General features: G+C 39.5%; 1 protein-coding gene across 5 annotated transcripts in view; it reads left to right on the top strand.

Annotated features, from left to right (window-relative positions):
• The window catches only part of TC2N (tandem C2 domains, nuclear), a 34373-nt gene extending 14560 nt beyond the window's left edge, over positions 1-19813 (top strand). For 4 of the 5 annotated variants that reach the window (XM_076345299.1, XM_076345301.1, XM_076345303.1 and 1 more), the window contains exons 2-12: positions 1109-1235; positions 1889-2122; positions 5144-5308; positions 8431-8522; positions 9129-9204; positions 10253-10353; positions 11251-11367; positions 12234-12425; positions 14369-14483; positions 14959-15158; positions 17512-19813. In XM_076345299.1, the coding sequence (XP_076201414.1) occupies positions 1169-1235; positions 1889-2122; positions 5144-5308; positions 8431-8522; positions 9129-9204; positions 10253-10353; positions 11251-11367; positions 12234-12425; positions 14369-14483; positions 14959-15158; positions 17512-17622 (1470 nt within the window). In that variant the 5' untranslated portion in view covers positions 1109-1168 and the 3' untranslated portion in view covers positions 17623-19813. The remainder of the gene's footprint in view (positions 1-1108; positions 1236-1888; positions 2123-5143; positions 5309-8430; positions 8523-9128; positions 9205-10252; positions 10354-11250; positions 11368-12233; positions 12426-14368; positions 14484-14958; positions 15159-17511) is intronic. The other variant, XM_076345304.1, reaches the window with a different exon arrangement.
• The last annotated feature ends 818 nt before the right edge of the window (positions 19814-20631 follow it).

Here is a 20631-nt window from a genome sequence, read left to right as displayed (position 1 = left end):
TGGCACTGTTCAAGCTGTAGGTGGGAATGGCTTCTGTGCTGGAGCACGGAAGCTTTCAGCAATTTCTTGCGATTGAGATAACTGAGCAAAGGTGTCCATTTTTGTGTAATTGTCATCTTCTTTTTGTGCTTTCCCCCTTTCTCTTACTTGTTGTCTTCCCCATCCCTTCAGCTTATGTTCATGTTCTGTTTGGTGTCTTCTAACCTCCATGGAGTTGGAATCATGTCTTGGGTATGTTCTACAAAGAACCGTGTGTAGTTTAGGTACATGTAAAAGGACTAGACTTAGACAGCTAAAGTTTTGGACAGGAGGCAACACAGCTGTCTGTGTCCCTCTGAAAAGAAAACATAAGGATGTGAATAAAGACATTTAAATGAGGCCAGTTAGTATTGTCATAAAGTTCTTTTAATGTTAACCAGCTGTTATAGACTTGTTCTCATTTTTAGTAGATTACATGCCTCTTATTTTGCTGGAAGTCAGCGCGCTCTATTTCTGTATGCATAGCAGACAATTATATAATAAAACAGGTCTTCAGTTTCATGTGTATACAATTATGAGAAAGCAGTAGTTCCTCAAAGAAGGCAATTTTGGCATCATTCATAAAGAGTGTTTTCAAATGTAAAGTATGGAGTATGTTGAGTGAAAAATGTAAACGCGTATGGATGGATGTGAAAATAGTACATGAGTGAAAGAGGATAGGAGAAACATGAACAAGGGAAACGGAATAAAAAACACATCTTGCAAATGGCTTGACAAGACCACATCAAAACAGCTGTAAAGCTGAGTAAACTCCAAAGCCCAGTGGCACACACAAATATGAAGAGAATTTCAGTGTTCCTGAAAGACAGGGACCTGTCTGAGTGAGTCACTGAAAGTCCTTGGATGCCGTACGTTAAAATGATTATCTCTTTCCATATGCTTTTATATAAAAAATAATTTGTCTCAGTGAGAGAAATCTGATGGCTCTGATCCTTTTATGACTGAAGTAACTTTCTCATTGACCCTGGGACTGTGTCCAATAAGCAATCACGTATTAAATAACTGATAATATTGCATTTTGATTTCAGTTATTCACATCTAGTATGGTTTGTTTTATTGTGTTTTTCAGGTTCGATAGCTACACTGGATCTTTGATTGTGGTCTCCTCTAAATTGCAACACTGAAAACAATGGCAACAGAATGTATAAAAAACTGCTGTAAATGGTGTTTCTGCATAGAAAAAGAAAAAAAAGATTGTGAGTTCTGACATAATGACATTGACTAAGGGTTTTGCTGTTCTGGCTTCATTAATGATGAGATTTCCCATTAATAAAATTACTGTATCACTCCTGAGAAACTTGAATTCTTTTACAACATCCAAAATTCTTTCCATACCTCCACTTGGAGATTGAACACATGCTTGTTAGTGTTAGGAATTGGAACTGGAACTGAAAAATAACACTTGTCTGAAGTCTGCTCCTTGCAGCCTGGAATGCTGTCCCAAAAAGCCAACTTTTTTACCCAAGGTTGTGTAAAGGTCTTGCATCTTTCAAACTCTAAGAGCGAACACTTTTTAAGTCCCTGTGGATTTGCTGTTAGGATTTTCTTTGGTGTCTTAGTTGTTTGAAGAACTCTTCTATGATACAAGTGTACCTCTTGTAAAAATTCACTTAAGAACAAGGTAGCTATAAATACAGAAGCTTGGGCAACAGAGTTTGGATCAGTACAGGTGTCATGAGGATGAATATCTTTTCCAGGTGCTAGTCCTGAACACTGGTAAAACTGAATACTAGCAGCCGTTAAGTAATGTATCAAGCACAGATCCTATTAAATAAGAGATCTGTTCATAGTACTGTTCAAAACTTAATGTACATGTGGACTGTCTGTTTTTCTTGCTCTTTATTTTTAGCAGTTTCCATGGTGCAGGAATCTGAAGCAGTAGCTGCAAGCAAGCCAGCTATTGTAGAGAAGCCTCCATTGTCTTCTGTGTCAGTGAAGCGTCAAGTTGGCTGTTCAGAGGATTATCTGCTTTCTAAACTGCCCCTGGATGGTCAGGAGGTACCATTTGTGGTCCCTCCATTCAGATTGGCTTATGTACAGCCGAAGAACCTTCCTAGTATCTCACATGCTGGAGGGATTCAAGGTAAAACATAAACAGCGTTGCTGAAATAGTTGTTTAGCTTCTGCTACTCCTTGAAAGTTGTCAAGTATTCCTACTGAAAACATATGTTTGCAGAACTTTTCTAGAAGCCTGGTCTTGTTTCTTTTCTCTCTGGATGTCCAGAAAGGTTTTGTGAAGGATGTCATCCCACTATGAATCTCTGTGGTGTTGCATGAATAAAAGTGAAAGGAAGGATTGCACACCAGTGCTCATACTCAAAGTAATGAGAGACACTTAAAAGAAACAGAAGCTTTAGTAAAGAATTTACTGGAGGCAAGGAAAGACCTAACACATCCCCAGCGTCCATATCACTCAAGTAAAGGAGGAGAGTGGTCTGGCTTTCATGTTTAATGTACTAATATGTTTTAACATACTAACACATCTTCCTTTTCAAATTTTGCCAATAAATAGCATGTGCTACTACATGGCAGAATTTTTTTCCCCTACTACTTCTTGCTCTTTTTGCTGCTCTTTGGGAGGCCAGGGGTCACAGATCTCAGTGGTATAAGGTTGCACATGATACTATGTAGAGGTTGCGCTTCAACCTCTGCCAGTTAGTCCCATGCTCAGACTACCAAAATGATGTACATGCAATTTAGGCACAGTGGCATTTAAAAAGAATAGGAGCCTGGCCCAGTAACATGAGTTACAGGGCATATGCTATTCCTAGGCTCTTGGTCCTGCCAGGAGATGCTTAGAATTCAGGTAAGGGAAGATTTTGGTCCGGGGCATACCTGAACGGTTGTTTTCTCTAGAGTTGCTTTGCCTCGAGGCAGTGATAAGTTGATAATATGCTTTTAGTCCCATGTGACTGTATTTCTTTTCTGCGGGTGGAAATCTTAATAACCGAAATAAGTCAACCACATGTTGCATAATAACTAATGCAGTACTACCTAACCTTTTTGTGTGCTTGTGTGGTTTTACTCCCACTCTTCTCTCTTCTCCCCAGGTCCTTGCTGTTGCTTCTTTTCTCCTCCTGCATGTCTATTGCCAAACTTCCTCCTCACCCTCACCCACCCCTGCTGGTAACACTGGCACCAGAGCCAAGCTAATCAGCCTAGCAGAGCTTTTCGGTATAGACTGGCCATTCTGTGCCCAGTCTCTTTAGTGGGCTTTATTTGTGATGTCTGCCTCACCAGACATAGACGGGCCACCTAATAGTTGAAGGTAGAACATGTGAGGCCCTTCTCATCTCTGAGCCTGATCTCCTTCAGCCTCCCTGCTTCCCTACTGCTTCAGCAGCTAGTTCTTGTAAGTCCATACTTGGACAAGGTACAGAAATGCAGGACATGCTCCTGATAATCCCCTTTCATCATCATTTCTGAAGGACCTCGTGAACAGAGAGGCCCTTAGGCTATAAAGCCGGTAGGTCTTCTGGCAGGATGTCCTGACTCTTCATAATTGTCTCTTGAACAAATATTTCAAATTCTTGAACAAATATTTTAAAAGTGGCTCTTATGTCAAGTAGGCGACTTCCATTTCTCTTTCCAAATATAAATACTTATTTTTTAAAGTACAGCTTTTTAAGCCTCATTAAAGTTGTGTTTAAAACTGCAAAGTTTACTTTTTAGGGAGCTTTACTAACTACAGTGAAGTGTGCTGTCATTCCTTCTTCACATTAACCAAAGCACCAGCATATTCAAAAAATGTATTTAGACTATTTCCTTCTTAGACCATTGTTAAATATCTGTAGAATTCCAAGTTCTGCTCTCGGTTCCACTCCATTTTCTGTGTGTATCTGACCATTTTCCTTTAGTGAAACAGGACATGCTCAGTGTTAGCTCTTGGCATCCCTTCTGAAAGCAATTAAGTTCTGGCAGCCTTTCTCTTCAATACTCACTGCAGCGTGTCTCATGCTCTCACAGAAGTAAGCTTTCAGGACGGAGTGTGCTCCTGGTCTGGAACGCTGGCTTTTCCGTCATCTGCTGTGTATCAATTCTTTATGGCCTCATTTCTAGCGTTCATCCTAATTTACATCATGCTCAAGCCCATTATACTTGAATTCTTGCTTTATAATCTCTCATGTTCCATCTCACTGTTTTAGTTATTCTTTTTTACTTACTCTACTAACACCTGGAGGAAGGGATTTCACAGCAATAATAGTTTGCCTCTTACGGTGCAAGACACTTGCAGAATTGAAGGCACTTTGTAATGGGGTAAAGAACTTTTTAACAGACAGGTTGAAGTCCAGGGAGGTGAAGTGAAGGAAGCAAATATCAGAGCTTGGCAGAGTCCAGGTCACTCTGCCATCCCCATTCCCTACTGTACTGTTATATATGGCTTATTTTTGCTCCAGACAGACAAAATGAAGCACTACAGCAATGTTCTTTACTGTTCTGCTGGCCAAGACATGCATGTTTTTTCTGAAATGATTATAAATAAAGGAAAGAAAAATAGGGCAGCTGTGCTGTAATGGGCTGAGTAAAGGGCTGGGATTCAAGCATTCTCAGATCTGTCTACTTGTGCCTCAGCCAACAATTCAAGTCATTTTGGGCCAGTGATTTTACCACTGACAGACTTCCTATGGAAATTGGATGACAAGGAGACTGCAGTCACAAGTTGCATTATCTTTCCATACATACCCTCCTGAAGGTCTGGGGGTCCATTAGCTGAGTGGGAATGTCCTGGGGATAGGTAGCAAATAAGTCAGAGGTTTTCTGTAGACATGGCCCTACTTTTCCTGTTAATTTCTGTCTTGCTGTCTGTCTTTGGAGCCTTCTGTATTTTAACTAGTTAGGCATTTATTGTGGAACTCCAAGACAGGGTATGCATAGCTTTTTATGGCCAATTTAATTCCAGTGTTTGCTAGCACACTGTGGAAATCTGACATGATGTGTATATGTGTTTACTTTACTTTTTCTTTTGTTTTTTTCCTTTTCCTGAAGTAGATAATATTGAAATATTTTGTCCTTTGCCCTGAAGGCACTCTGCCTGCCTTATGAAGCCAGGCAGCATGTGTTATGTCTGGAACTCTTGCATTTGATGTTTACTTGTGCTCCACAGAATCTGCCAGAGCCTCATTTGGTGACCGGAAAGCAGAACTGCACGGCGTGTACCAATGGCCCCGCTATGACGTGTACAACCCATTCTACTTGGAGCATCGGGTTTCGCCAGATCTGATTAGGCGCTTCCAAGCAAAATCAGATAATAGGAAATTATATGGATCAGGTGAGAAGGACCACACCCTTACATCTCTGTCTTCCTCCCTTTCCCAAGGTTTATAGGTAAGAGAAAAAAGCCATTAGTCTACAGAAGACGTGTTTGATGATAGCAGTTCTCAAACTGGTCTGTATGCTACAGACACTTCTTGGTTGGTGAATTGCTCTGTGGAGCCAGCTCTGCTTGATTTCCAGCTGCGCTGTTACTTTCTGTCTTTTGGGGGCTTAACAAGGCTTGTGTGCATTACACGAAAGTAGACAGATTGGCAAAGCAAGCTAGCGTAGCTGCCTCTGATCCAAAACAGGATGCAGTACTGAAGATTCCAGCTACCAGTAATAGGAGTGTTTGAGGGAGACGGAAAAGGGAAGTCGGGCAGTATGTTGAGTGGAGGAATGCCTGAGGAGTGTATATATATGGAGAGAGGAACAAGCACCAAAAAACATTCAGAAGCAGATGATAAAAACAGGTGCAAAATGGTAAGTGATGCTATATGCCAGCTTTTTTGTAGTTTGCTTTTGAAGGTGCAGACATGTCCCCGCTTCTCATTGCACAAATGTGTTTAAGAACGGGGGAGGGCTGTGAGATAGTAAAAGTTTAGACAGAAAGGGTTTGGCTACCTTGGTAAAAATTTTCCTCTGTGCTGTTCATTGATGTATGTATCCTATAATGAATGCTGTTCAGAGTAAAGTAGATGACTAAGTGTCGCTTGCTGTGATTGCTAAGTCAAACGCATTCAGAAAATTCATATACTCGAAGAAATGTACACACCTCTATCAAATCAGAAGCTGGCAACAGCGTGCATTTTTAAAGATGTTTTATTTAGAATGGTATAGCATGCTTGTTTTACAGCTGGGGGAAATGGCTCAGTCTGTGTTCTGTTTTAAAAATAATTCTGAATCACCATAGAGACTACATGAAAAGACTACTCTGTTTTTGGGGTTTTTTTTGAGAGAACAAAACACACGAATTTTAGCAGCCTTTAACACATATGGTTTTGCTAGGCTTTGTAAGCACCTGTGGTGGGAGCCAAATGGATTTTATAAAACTGTCTTGAACATCTTCCCTTCAGCTCATCATCTCTTTTTCCATTTTTCTTCAAGCTAAGTAAACACTTCACTAGTTTTGTCTTAGTAAGCTTAAACACAAGAAAGGTCACTTAAGTGTGTCTAGAGTACAGTTCTAAAATGCCTTCTTCCTCCACAGTTTTTTGACAGCTGTTTCAAAAGTTAGATGATTCTCTTCATGGGCATCTATAGACTATTTAAGCAAAACTCTAAGCCTGTTTTGCTGCAGCAAGTGCTATGATAGTTTTCATGTGTGTGGGCTTAGAACTACAGAATGTGTTTATTTGGAAGGTGTGAAGTGAATGAAATTCTTGAATTTTCATGTGAAGTCCCTCCTCTTGATCTTAAAAAACAAAAAAAACCCAAAAAACAAACAAACTGAAAAATAAATTGATTAATATTTTTCAAAAATTCTAGTTATTATTGGTAAACAACATATGTTTATGGTTAAAATTTTTCTCCTCTTTTATATTTTACAGACAGCTTTCTCAGTGCAAAAACTGACATTTTTTTCCATTAAGAATTTAAGTTTTTTGAAAAAGGCACCATCTCTTCCCCTCACCACCTCTGTGTTCTTTGAAAACTTTAACCAGCTTTACTAGAAACAGCAGATCATACTGTCTTTAAGGCGTTTTGGTGATTGGTAACCTGTAGGCTCAAGTAGGTATTTCCCAGTAGTTTGTGAAAGTCATGAGTGCTGAATAGGGAATTAATTTCCATAACCATAATCAGTTTCAAATCAAGTAACGGGCTGGTCTCTTTTATTTGCTCCCATTATATCAAACAAGGTTTCTAGGCCTCGTATGATACGACAATGCTATTTCTACACCAGACTCAGTGAACAACTCAGCCCTTTTGTGTCATGCACAAGAGAGAATTTGGAACTCACGCCAGACATACAGATCTTCATTAAATTTATCTAAATGATGTTATTGCTTTCCTTTCCCTCCCATGGGCTGTCAAAACTTTCTTCACCTTTTGTTCTCTTTTTTTTCCTTGGGAAAAGAAACAATAATTCTTTATTGTCACATCTCACAATACACATAATTGGTTATTTCTTTTGATAGCAATAAAAGGGAAATAAATTTTCAGTAACGAGTGATGTAATTCTATTAAGCTATGATCAGTGAATTGTAATGGAAGTCTTCTGAAATACAGTAACACAGCATTGCAACAAAAAGCAATTCATTGCATCAGATAGTCCTAGAAGTTAAACCATACTGCTCTCATTCATTTCAGTATGGGTCAGTTCTGAAGTTGGGAGGCTTTAAAAACCTCTTGAATGTTACTGGAGTCAGCAAAGATTCCTGAAACAGTGGCATTAGTTCAGCTCTCATTTTCTACTGTTGCTGCATAATATGCATAGACAATGTGCTTTAGTTCTGTATTGCTTCGAGGTCAAAAGAAAACTGATAAGATCTACTTGACCACCTCCAACTGCTGACGAAACTACCCTTCTATAAAATAAAGATCTTGCTTTTGTGCTATAACAAGTACGTGTCATCTTAGAGTTAAGACTTGCTTTGTCTGAGATCTAGTGAGGGTGCAGAGTATGGTGCTTTGACACTGTGATCAGTAAAGCCAGGGAGATGAGGCCAAGTTTAGCAGGCAGCATGTTTTTGCCACTAGCATCTTTACTGTGGAAAAATTTAAAAAAAGGAGACCAGGCTAAGCCCCAGTTCTGGCTGACTAGATTTAAAGACAAGGCTTTTCTGTTTTGGTAAAGCATCTACTAAAAAAAACATTTCTCTAGAGGAAATAACTTTGAGGCAGGCTCCCCGTTCTACCACTGCTACCAATGTGACCAAGTAGGTTTGAACTATTTCAAAGGTGGAATTGATTAAGGTATTTTAATGGCTTGTTCTCTCCATTTTGTCATTTCAGGAGAGTATTTTGGGAAAGTGAGGTGGGGAAAGGTGCTGACATCCTTCCTTAGATGTTATTTAGCTAGGTTTCAATTCTACCATAGGTCTACTTAAATTTAAAAAAAGCTTCTTAATTGTTTGGGGTTTTTTTTTCCTAGCAATGATGCTTACGTGATTTGTATTATTCTCTTTGTCTTTTTAGTTAGTGATTTAAGACCTACAGCTTTGCCTGGATCATTTGATGTAAGTCGTTCAATGTTTGATCTCAGAAGCCCGCCTCATCGATTCATGAAGGTGAGTTCCCCTTGTAACTTAGGTTATACTGAAAACTCAGCTTACTCGGTGTATCTGTTCCTGTTGCATTGTGTTTTCAAAGTAAACACTGAAGGACATTGTACTATGCACTGGAAGGACTAGAGGGAAAAGTTCAATGTCTTGACCAACTTCAAGAGGCTCTTTCTTCATGTCTTCTCTGACTACTGCTGTTTGGCCCAATGGGGCTGTTGAGAAACCCGAGTAGGCTGTTAGGCAGGACAAGACAGACAAAAGGTTGTGGTTCTTCATCTTGTGATTTCTCCATCAGCTGAAAAGTGGAACACTAGAATTTTCCATTGATGCAAAAAACACTGCATTTTTTTCAAATAATTCTTTTACATAGAGATGAAGTTGCATATATATCAGTGAGCAAAAAAAAATCTGTGCTGGCCATATGTTCCTGTATTAGCTCTCTGTGTCAAAGTAGTAATTCCATGCTGCTAGATCAAGAGATTAGTACGGAATGAGACAATTATTTGAAATTGCATGTTGTTTTGTTTTCATCATGTCTTGTCTCATGGTAGAATCTCTCTGGCTTTTTGCATCTGTTGCTCTGAACGAAGTGACTTTTGTTTTTGCCCCCAGAGATATGATTCATTCTCCAGTGTGCCTAGCAGTACCTCTTCCAGGAAGGATTCGCAAGGCAGTAACAGGAGTCTGGGTAATGTTTTGTTTTGTTTACCTTGTAATGAAATATTTCCCTTTGCACTTGAAACATTAAGCTGTCTTTCTGGTTGATGATTTTTTTTTTTTTTTTTTTTGAGGTGAATCTGATTAGCAAGTTAGTTTGGAGATTACTTTGCAATTTGAAATTAAGAGTTTTGGACTTGCACCTTCCTGTTGTCAGCAGATTGAGCAAATGAGCCTTTTAGGAGTTCTCATGCTTTTGAAAAATTCATCCCTGGATTTACTACCCCAGTGAACTAAGAAATTACAGATGTTCTGTTAGGATAGAATGCAGCACCTTGGTCACAGCTCTAGTCCTTTTTCATGTATCGGTATTTTTCTGTGGGAAGTGCCTGGAATCCAATATCCATATTACACTGAGAATTAGGCAAGAATATTGCACGCAAACCTAGTATCCTTATTTATGAAAGAATGCTGAACAAGTGGAGATACTGCAAAATGAACCCTCAAAAATGAATCAAGTTCCCACAAAAGTCACCCTGCTGGAAGTCAGAATTTCACCCAGTTTCCTCAAAAAGAAGACTGGGCAGCAATGACCTAGTTTCAGTCATGATAGAGAAACACTGGATATTAAATGGCTCTTCTGACTTGGAGAAAAGCATAATAGTAAAATGTTTACTAGGCTGGAATTGAAATCTGGGAACAATAAAAAGCAGGCCAATTTATAAACTTAACAGTGAAAGTGATTAATCTAAGGGAAGTAATAGATTATAAATGTGTTCTGGGTGTCTCAGGCACATGCTTTTTTTCTTTCTAAAAGTTGTTCAAGTACAACACAAGTTATTAAATTCAATAGAGATAACAGAGGTAAACGGAAAGGCTTTTAGCTATGCAGAAGGTCAGGCTACAGAACTTCATGGATATTTTGTCCCTAAAATGTAGGTGTTAAGATATTTCAAAGTTATTTTGAGAGAAGTTTTCGAAGATAGGCAGTCCACTTACTAATGAGTTCCCTTATTCTTGGAATGAACTTTTAAGATACTGCATTACTTCTAAAAACACTAATTGGCTTTCTTCCGTAGATACTATTACATTATCAGGTGATGAACGAGACTTTGGAAGACTGAATGTGAAGTTGTGTTATGTTTCTTCTGTAGAACAGATTTGGATCACAGTTTTACATGTAAGCAAATATAAATAACTTGATTGTTATTTACTCAAATGGCTATTTTACTATACTTTATTAATTCTCATTAAATTTGGCTCTCTGTTACTTTAAGGAATACTTTTAGGAGAAAAAGAAAATTACTTCTAAGTATTAATATAAACAAAGTTCAGTCAAATGTAACAGTGGGCTTCATTCGCAGTATCTTCCTCTCCTCTCCTCTCTTTTTTTTTTTTCTTTTTTTTCCTGTTGCAATCTCTGTCCTGCTGCAGTCAATAGTAAATAGTAGCATATAACTCTTTATGTTACTATACATATGTTCTGATTGTGGAATGAGGAACTGTTCAGCATAGATAAGAAAGCTGAGCTGGTCATAGTCTGGTTCTGCTGTGGAAATTTTCCTGTGGAAATTTGGAGGCAGCAAATTGGAGCAACTTTGGAGGCAGCATTTAACTGACTTTAAATCTAAGTTCCTTCAGGGCAGAACCATAATAGCACTTTGAGGACGTATAGCTTCTTGTGGCTTTTTTGTTTGCTAATATGATACTGTTATGCTGGCTGTTTCATACACTTCCAGGAACTGAATAATTTTTAGGCCGTGGGACTCTGAGTAGTCAGAAACCTCATAACTACGTCAAGTGATAAATACTACATAAAGGATTTAATGATTTATCTGTTGTCAAATTGCCACATAGTGAAATCATTAAAATCTACCAAATAACTTTTTACCCTCTGGTTGTGAAAATTAATTATTAAATGATCTGAAGTGACATAATCATTGCACTGGCTCTGATTTATATTCAGTATTACAGGAATTATTCATAATTCTAGAACAGTGTAGAAGACACTGTTTCTAACCTGTCTGAAGGCCAGAGTCTTACATTGTCTAAACTGACTGTGTTTTCAATGTTGCAGTGCAAAGACCTGAACTGGCCTTCTAGCTGTGGGGAAAATCCTCCTATCTATGTCAAGGGAATTCTCACACTGCCCAAACCAGTGCACTTCAAATCTTCTGCCAAGGAAGGATGCAATGTAAGTAGAGGCAGGGAAAACACCAAGAAATCTCTTTCCCCCAAAAAATAAAAGTGAAATGTAAATGGATTTTTAAAATGGACTGTTCCTATGCCCTATTTGCTGTGGTAGTTGCCTAGGTTCAGGTTACTGGTTTTTTTATTTTTATTTTTTTCCCCAACTTCTCAAAATCCTGTTAAAAGCCTTGTTCCACTTCCTCCCCCATATCCTCTCTTGCATTGTACTGTTGCCTTCCTTTTTCTCCCAAGTCTGCAGGACAGATACGCTCATAGACGACTCAGCCATGAGCTCCTGGCCTTGGCAACTCAGTGGTGGGGGACTGGAGGAAGCCTGGCCATACCTGTAGGTACACATTCACCCCAGGGAAGGTAGATGATGTTACTACCTCTCACTAGGGCAGGAGCCAAAGTTCATGCTTCCTCTCTACAGAAAGTAGTAAGAATTGGTCGCATGGGACAAGACTCCTGATAGTGCAGTAAAGAAATATTAAGGGGGTGGAAGGTAAAGCAACATAAACCTCCTATAATGTGAGTCAAAGGTGAAAGAAAATAAAATTAGCAGGAGAGACTGAAGGAAAAGGCCACAGGAGAATTTGCCATGACAATGTGTGTATGCTGTTGTAAAGCTCCAGAAGAGATGGCCTCAACTCGTTATGGTAGTGAAAAAATAATCCAGAGCTTTGTCCCTGCCAGGGTGTGACAATGAGGTGGTGAGTCTGTGGGGGCTTACCACTGTAAAAGCATACTATTCCATGGCAACCTAAAATGGTAGCTGGGAGCAGTGGCTATAGGACCAGGAAGCCTTGGTTTCTAGGTGTTGGGCTCGGCGCAACTCTCTTACAATGCTGACTCTGTTTTTCTTTCTAGGACATTGAATTTATGGAAACTTTTGTATTTGCTATTAAACTGCAAAGCCTGCAGGCTGTCAGACTGGTATTTAAAATCCAGACACAGACTCCCAGGAAAAAAACAATTGGAGAGTGCTCCGTGGCACTGCGGGAGCTGAGCTCAGAGGAGTCAAGTCATTGGCTGGATATATCTCCTCCTTCCAAAGCACCTGTAAGTGCCAATACTGCAAAAGTATGTTGTTATATCACCTAGAAAGAGTTGCTGGAAATGAATTAGTACTGAATTATTTTACTTTCAATGTTAATGACAAATAGGGTTTTTCTTTTTCTCCCCCACCCCACCCCCACCCCCCACCCCCCTCTCTTGGGGAGAGGCATTTTGATGGGGAAAAAATGCAGACTTTTGAACTCTGCACATAGCTGTTCTGGTCATAAACTGCAGCTGTTTCTGGGAAAAGAGCTAGAGCAAGCTCTTCCACACCATGGCCCACAGCTTGAGGGAGGGGCATTCTGGGAAAACGTTCAGCAAAGGACACCAGGTAATTGCCTTTTCCGGCCAAAAAAGCATCAGAAGATCCTTAGGACTCACAACAAGAGCTCAGAGCAAATGGAATCTGCTTTTGTTACGGAAGAAAAGTGCTAAGATCTTCAGTGGCTTGAAACTGCAGAGATAGCTATATATTTAATGTTCAGATTGCATGCTGTGAAGTAATAATTCAGACAGTTCATTTCCATTAGCGTAATAAGAAGCAAGTGGTTTTCACAGTGGGATTTCCTTTCCCCCTACGCTCACTTTGTTTGTTTCTTTTACAGATTGTTACAAATTGTCTAGACATTTGTATTTTCAACAAATTAAACTTGAATTAGCAAACTCAAAAGCAAATTTTATCTGTGTCTGAGTAACATGAGTGATGCTCTTGATTTCTAACATAAGGTACACTTAAATTTTTTAATTCTAACAAGAATAACCGTATTGCTTCAAAAGCAGTAAGATAAGTGAAAGAGGAAGCTGTTCTAGAACCTGCTTCATCCCAATGTAAATTCCTGAATCTTCTCATACTTTCTCTCTCCATGTTGGCTTTCCTCACCATTATATCCAAGAGCCCTCCAGACACTGCTGGAATTCATCCCTGTACTACCTGTGAGGCAGCAAACTACCCTACTTGACAATAGAGAGCCAAAGCTCAGAGTTGAGTAAGTGGCTTCCTCTTGGGGTTACACAGAAGTTTTGTCACTGAGCTGCAAAGAGAATTTGGGTCTCTTCAGTGAACTGGAGCCTGACTTCTCTTTATCTGACCTGTTGCTCTCTCGCTTGGTGCATTTGCTTCACTGAAGTGCGTTAAAACTCAAAGGGAACCAGCACTAGCAAAGTCCTTTTAAATGGAGGCTGTCAGGAAAGCTGGGTCTCCACTGGCATTCTCTTGCTGTTCTTACAGTGTTCAGAGTACATTAGCATCTGACAGGAGAGTAATGAGGATGCGTCAACACAACTTTGTCACTAGCAAAGATTCTAAAAAAAATTCAGACTGGAGATCTCGGTACATTCAGAGTGTGTGGGGGGGTGTGTATGTGTGTAGGCATGTAAAACACAAGTACTTCCATAACATAGGAAACTCCACAGCATGCAGTCACCCTAAACATTCATGACATTAAGTGACAGGGCCTTGTATCTATGGAAAACGTTGCTTATATCTCCCTATTGCAAAATTCAAAAGTGTGGGAGGAGAACTCCAAAGGTTTTTGTGTTAGCGGAGCATACCTGGTCTCTCACTTCCACATCCAGGTTTAGTAGAGCTACAACTGCATGTCCAGTTTTCCCTGTATGTGTCTGCTCTTACTATTAAGGAATCTTTCCCAGGTGAAAACTGAGGACTCGTTTATTTGTCCAGTATCTCTGGCTGCAGCCCACGAGGGCCATATGTGCACTGCCCATAAGCAGTCCATCAGCGGAGCACATGTACTGCAGCTGTAACAAGTGCAAGATGCACTTACTTACTGTGCATCTGCAGGTTATGTACACAACACGTGCTTCTATTTCTGTCCAGGAAATCCCAGATAGAAATGTGGGAGCCCAATATATGACAGAATTCCTGTGTTTCCTGAGTTTATAAGCAACTTAATCCAGATGTTATGGCAACATTCTTCTGCTTGTAGGTGTGCCGCGCAGAACTTCAAGTAGGAACTTGTTTTCAAGCAATAAACAGGAGGATTCAGTTACAGATTCTTGAAGCACAAAACCTTCCAGTTTCATCTACACCGCTGTCTTCAAGTAAGTGACATCAGCTGTCTCATGCCTCCTGTCTAAAAGCATTTGTAACAGGTAAATTGCTGCTTGAATGGGTTGGCAATTCATAAAATTCCTTACAAATCTCAGACTAACATATTGTGCAGTAGATTTCCATTGCCAAGGCTTGTTTCCGCAGATGTCTTACTTGATTACTTTTTGTTTGGTTTGAAGCTACGTGTTTATGTATTTTGGAAGATTTTTATCCCAGTATTAATTCTGACATACAAGAGCATTAGCTTGCACTTGCTGTTTGGATATTGTGTTAATCAATTCAATATTAGTGAACATACTCTGTTTGTGTGACTAGTCAGGAAAGCTATTGTACAGTTCTTTTGGCCAGACTTTTGGGAAATTGTTGCAATTTGAACCATACATGTGGATCTTGTCAGTTCCTTATTGGGTGTGTTTATGAGTAACCCTTTGTGCGCTATGCCTTTTTCCCTCCCTTTTGTGCTAGATTTCTTTGTGAAAGTTGGAATGTTTAGTACAGAAGGGCTGATCTATAAGAAGAAGACTCGTCTTCTGAAGTCCACTAATGGCCAAGTGAAGTGGGGAGAAATGATGATTTTTCCAGTTAGCCAAGCTGAACAAGGAATTAGCTTTCTCATCAAGCTCTACAGCAGAAGCTCAGTGAGAAGAAAACACTTCCTAGGACAGGTTGGTTTCTGCTAACTAGCATGATATCCTTTACTTAAAATCCAGTTCCACAGGTTTCTTGGTATGAGTTTTAAAATACTTTAAATAAGGTCGCATATAGCAAAATAGTAAATTCTAATAAGCTCTTCTGGATGTAACCCAAGAAAGAATAGTACTGGGCTCTTAAACATGCGCTAACATCAGAATGGGAGTTGACATTTGATTTTGCTTTTAAAAAGAAGTCCTTAAGTCATTTTTGTGTGGAGTATTACTATGTGAAAGAATGCTTCCTACAGACAGACATATGATCTCCTCCTTGCCTCTAGGCTTTCTGAAGAAATCAAACATAGCACTCATGGGAGCTCCACAACCTACAGTGTACTGTAGAAACGGGGTGTGTTGGCTTACCATACCAATACACTTATGAAGAGGTGTGTGTAAAAGGAAGTATCAACAGCTACAGTATTAGACTGCCTTCCTGGGTAAAGCAATGCTGAAATCAGCACGATATTCTAAGTATGTATGATCAAGTGATAACATAGGTGAACAAACACAAAAGTATTTTTTAGTTGAGTGCTCTTTTTTATCTTTATTTTTTACAGCTGGAGCTTCTGTAGTATCTCTTTGAAAGCATTTGTGTGATCATATTTATTTAACCACCATAAAACTTGGTAGTCTGGTCTCTTCTTATTCTCTCTGTCCTCTTCCCCTGGTTGTTCTAATTTACCATCATCATGTCCCTTCTTTATCTCCTTTTCTTCATGGTATAGTGAGCCATAGCTGTTCTTAATGCTCAGTGCTTTCCCTGACCCAGCTAGAGTTAGTAGCAGAATTTTAATGTATGCATAAATGAATAACGTGGAATTGATTTTGAGACCCCAACTGTAATGTCCCTTGTCAGATAAAGTACTGCGCTATCTTTAGGTACAGAAAATGGTATTGTCCTGTTCTGGTGATGTTTCTTGTGCCTGCTGAAGATGTGCAGTTACAGAAGATGCTGATGTGCTATAGAAATGATGTACCGGCAAGAGTTACGTGACCATCCTCCGTTTTACGGAGCCTCATGTCACACGTATTCCACCTTTCTGTGATTCCTGTTGGTGGAATTGGATTTGGAATAGGAAAAGAAAAAAAATTGTTCTGTTTAGTTGTGCTATCTTGGGGCAAAAATAACTGGGTATGATTTTGCAGTCAGTTAGCAATATGTGAGGTCATCTCAATCTGATGAGCTTCATTTAATCATGGATCTTATTTTTAGGGGGAGGAAATGAGCTACTTCTGCTCCTCAGAGTTTATTTGGAAAAGGTTGTTTCAGCTCATGCAGGCAGACATTGCCACATAACACATGAAGACGTAAAATATGGCTCAGGGAAAAATGTACTTTGAGCAATTGGCTGGGTAGCTGGAAAAAGATGAATATAGCTGGATCTATTAACTTTTTTCTTCAGAGAATTATGTTTAATTGGATGCTGTTCTAAGCAGACAATACTTAGATTAGGCTGCTTTTACAGGCATGTCTTTAATCATGAGCAAGATGTATATTGAATCTCTGTGGATGAAACATCAGCTGTCTGTGGTATTCTGGAAGACATTATTCTCACTTCTTGAGGACTCATGCCTCAGCAGTGTAGGCTAAATGTACTTCATGGTGAAGGTTTCTGAGAAGTCTTAAAAGGACTCATTCTTGGAAGACTTGAGGAAATTGAGTCCCGTAAATAATGATATCTACTTACATAAGCAGAATTCTTTTGGCAATGGAGGCTGGTGATAATGTTCAGGACGAAAACTTCCTACTTGTACCTCATTTCCTCATTTAATGGCCACTATCCATTAATTGAATACTGAGAAGAAACGGACTCTTACTGCGTGACTATGCGTGGTATGGCCATGTTAGTAACCTCTGTGGAATGCAGGTTTGGCCCTGTCTGTTGGAGTGTGCAATTTTAAATGCTCAGGAAAATGCTGGAGGGCTAGCTCGGGATGCCAGATGGCTTGCAGCCAACTGGAGTTTGAATGCATAGAGCCATCACTGGCCCTGATGAGCCCTTGACCCCAGCACGTGCATTTGAATGGATGCAAGGAACACTTGACTTAAAACATCTTATTAAGTAGAGAAACATTAGTATGTAGTGAGTTCTCTAAACTATTTATTCAGAGGCTAAATTTAAACCCAGACTCCCTGTGTTCCCAGCTGAAAGCCAAAATATGTTAGTCCCAACAGAACTGTATTTGTTGCTATGATGCTTTGGTCGCAGTCTACATGTCGTATCTCGTTCTACACTTCCATGGTATTTATTTGGAAGTTATAAAGGCTGGGCCTCTGTGTTATATCAGGTAAACTCAATTTTATTTTTCTTTCTGTTTCTTACTGCAGATCTGGATAGGTTCTGATAGCAGTAACAGTGAAGCAGTAGAGCAGTGGAAAGATACTATTGCCAACCCTGAAAAAGTTGTTGTTAAATGGTACAGCATTGGTCCATCTTGAAGACTGGAGATGAAACTCAGGACTGATTTTTCTACAAAGATATTCCTACGCTGTTCAAAGTAGTAGAAATAAAAAGAAAAATACTGTCTACACAAGTTCTTCAGAAGGTCTCCACTGCATCACACCTCCATGGTAACTGGGAAAATTCAGTTTCACAAAGAGAAATGCTGGCTAAATATTATTAAGAGGAAGACTTAGGAACTGGGAAAAGTGCTCATTTGATTTTAAAAAATCCACCTTGAAAAATATATTTTTGCCCCTTTCAGGCTCCATAAGAGCACAGAAATCTCATCTTGGAGAGAAGCAGCTCGAATCAGCATCTTCTTCACTAGTCACTGACATCATCCGTATCTGCAGACTTGTCTTTGGCAGACTCCAAAGTCCCTGGGAATCAGTCCGGTCAGTGGCTTGATCCTAGGTACCTCTGAGCCTCTGGGGTTGCACCCATGTTTACACCATTTGATCAGAGTAACGTGTGTCTGAGCAAATGGGAAAGCTGTGGCGGTAGGAGAAGGCATAAAGGGAACTGCAATAAGGCAGTACTCAAAGGCTTTTCTAATCTCCATCTTTGATGAAGGGTTGTTCAGTACCCTGACATGCCTGTAGCTTGTTTTTTCCCCCATCCTTCTCTCTAAACAGAGAGATTGAAAGATAAAGAGTTTCTCTGACTAACCGTGATCTTTGCAAGTTGGGGCCCTCCAGACTTGCTCGGTTTGGGTGAATTCTGGTTGGAATCAATGGAATAATACAAAGAGGCAACGGCCCTGCCTAGGATCAGGGCCAATATTTTTAGATAAATTTACTTTCTTACACAGAATTATTATACGTAAACCACTTCCTATCTAATCAACAATGTTCTAGCATTTGCTTACATTGCTAAAAGCCAGACTAACATGTACGAAGAAGTAAGCAAATATTTACTGACATCAGTGCTTTTTGATATTAATTAAAATGCAGCACAGTAAGGGACTCGGACTTTGTTTAAAAGATGGGCTACTACTGCAGAAGTACTTGTTACATGGCTAGGATGCTGAAACATTATGTGTGTGAGTATATTTTTGTTACTTGTTTCTAGCAAGACAAAATTACCATATTTTTATTGCAAATTATATTTTTTCCTACAAAATCCTAAGATTATTTTTTCTATTAGTCCCCATATTTTCAGGGGTTTATTCACAGTTATTTTTAAGGTGGGAAAATGCCATGTATATAATTGATAATCTAAAAGCACAGACCTCTTTGCGCTATTTTAACTACTGGATTTAAAAAAAATATATATTCCATTAAATCCACTGCTTACACATTTACTGTTGGCTGTCTGGACTGTACAAATACGTATGTTCATATAGACGCTGAATAATTGTATCTTTTTTATAACTTGGATCCTGTTCAAACAGCTGACATGAACTAGAGTGGCAGTGAGAGCACTCGCTGCTGGAAGGCAAAGGAACAGTGGGGAGCCGAGAAAACTCTGTAACAGGAAAGCACGTCGTATTTAAGCATAGAGCTCAGAGCATCTTTATTTTAACTTTTTTGACTTTGAGTAAGGGTCAAGAAAAAATGGAATCTCTTAGATATTTTTTTTTCATCAGCTGATAATTGAATTTTAGAACTTCAACTATCCAGACTTTTGTTGTTGAAATTTACTATTTTGAAAATGGGCAAACAAAAGGATTTTCCCAGGCTCTTAGATGTTTCTGCTTTTTGACCAGTTTTTATAAATGAACTGAAAAAGTTTTTGCATGTTACTCAGAGAACAAACATCAGTTCTAGCTCTTACTGACACTCTTTGCAAAGCTCCCAGTAGGCCCAGAGGATCTTGACTGACAGCGTTAAATTCCAGCCGGTTACAACACTTGGGATGAGCGTGGCCTGTTGGGTAAAATAAAAAAAGGAACTGGACCGAGCTGATATTCTTGGAGTATCTTTACCTGAACACACGGATCCAAACTGTTTCCTTATGCAGAATGCTGCTCTATTTGAAAGAGAGGACAGGGAATATCCCAGTGTTTCGGAGGCTTCAATTACCACAGAAGTGGTGCTACAGAGACTGCCAACTCAGTGGATACTGTGTAAAAAGGACTTTTTGGGCTGTTTTAGGACACCTAGCCTTTTAAAGGCCTAACTAGTAATGTCTCCCTTTTCCTATGTTAATATTTAATCTATGTGTTTATAATAAAAGCTATGAACAGAAAATACTCCTTTTTTTATTTTTTCAGTTCTTTATACCAATGCTTACCAGCGTCTCAAACTGAAGTTCAAGTCCTACCTTTTTCTCTGAGAAAGTGCCAACTAAGGAACTATATTTCACGTAGTGCTGCATGTAGGGGAGTTGACTGCTAACACATTGAGGAGGTATATAAGGCCTCTCTTTGCAAGATGTGCACGGGTACTAGAGCACTCTGAAGAAAGTGCTCTGAGGCACTGCTTCATCCTGTGTTCATTCCCAGGCTTTGGGGTTTTCTGCATTTGCGTGTGCATTCATGTAAGAATTTAATGAATTCTTAATAGTTGGCTAAAGACACTTGTGCTTTTTTTTCTACAAAATTGGAGCATTAAGTTGCTTGTTGCCCAGATTTATTCCTCAATTTGTGCAGAGCACTACAATGTACTTGAGGAAACATTGTATTTCAGGTTTAGAAAGCAGAAAGTCCTTTATTTGTCCCATCACACGAAATTTGGCTCTGCTTGTTACTAGTTTCAGCTGACTCAGTGCACGCTCCATTACTGAAAGCATGGCAGCGGAGCATCGGGATGTCCGTGTCTGTGTGCACTCCAGCCTTGTATGTAGTGGAGTAGAGAGGGAAACAGGCAATACTGGGCTGCAATAAGATGATGAGGAAAATAAACTTACGTTGCACTGTTTTGGCTTTTTTTTTTTCCCTAAACTGCTGTGTCTTACTTGTGTCCTAATTACTGGCTCCCAAGATCCTGGGAGGAAACCAGGAATTCTCTTTGCTCTCACTACTGAGGAAAATCATCTAGGGATGGAGAGAGACCTGCCCAGCT

The sequence above is a fragment of the Aptenodytes patagonicus genome, chromosome 7 (genome assembly GCF_965638725.1).
Source record: "Aptenodytes patagonicus chromosome 7, bAptPat1.pri.cur, whole genome shotgun sequence".
Taxonomy (NCBI): domain Eukaryota; kingdom Metazoa; phylum Chordata; class Aves; order Sphenisciformes; family Spheniscidae; genus Aptenodytes; species Aptenodytes patagonicus.
The sequence above is the reverse complement of the archived record's forward strand: the minus strand, read 5'-3'. Positions and strand labels throughout refer to the sequence as shown.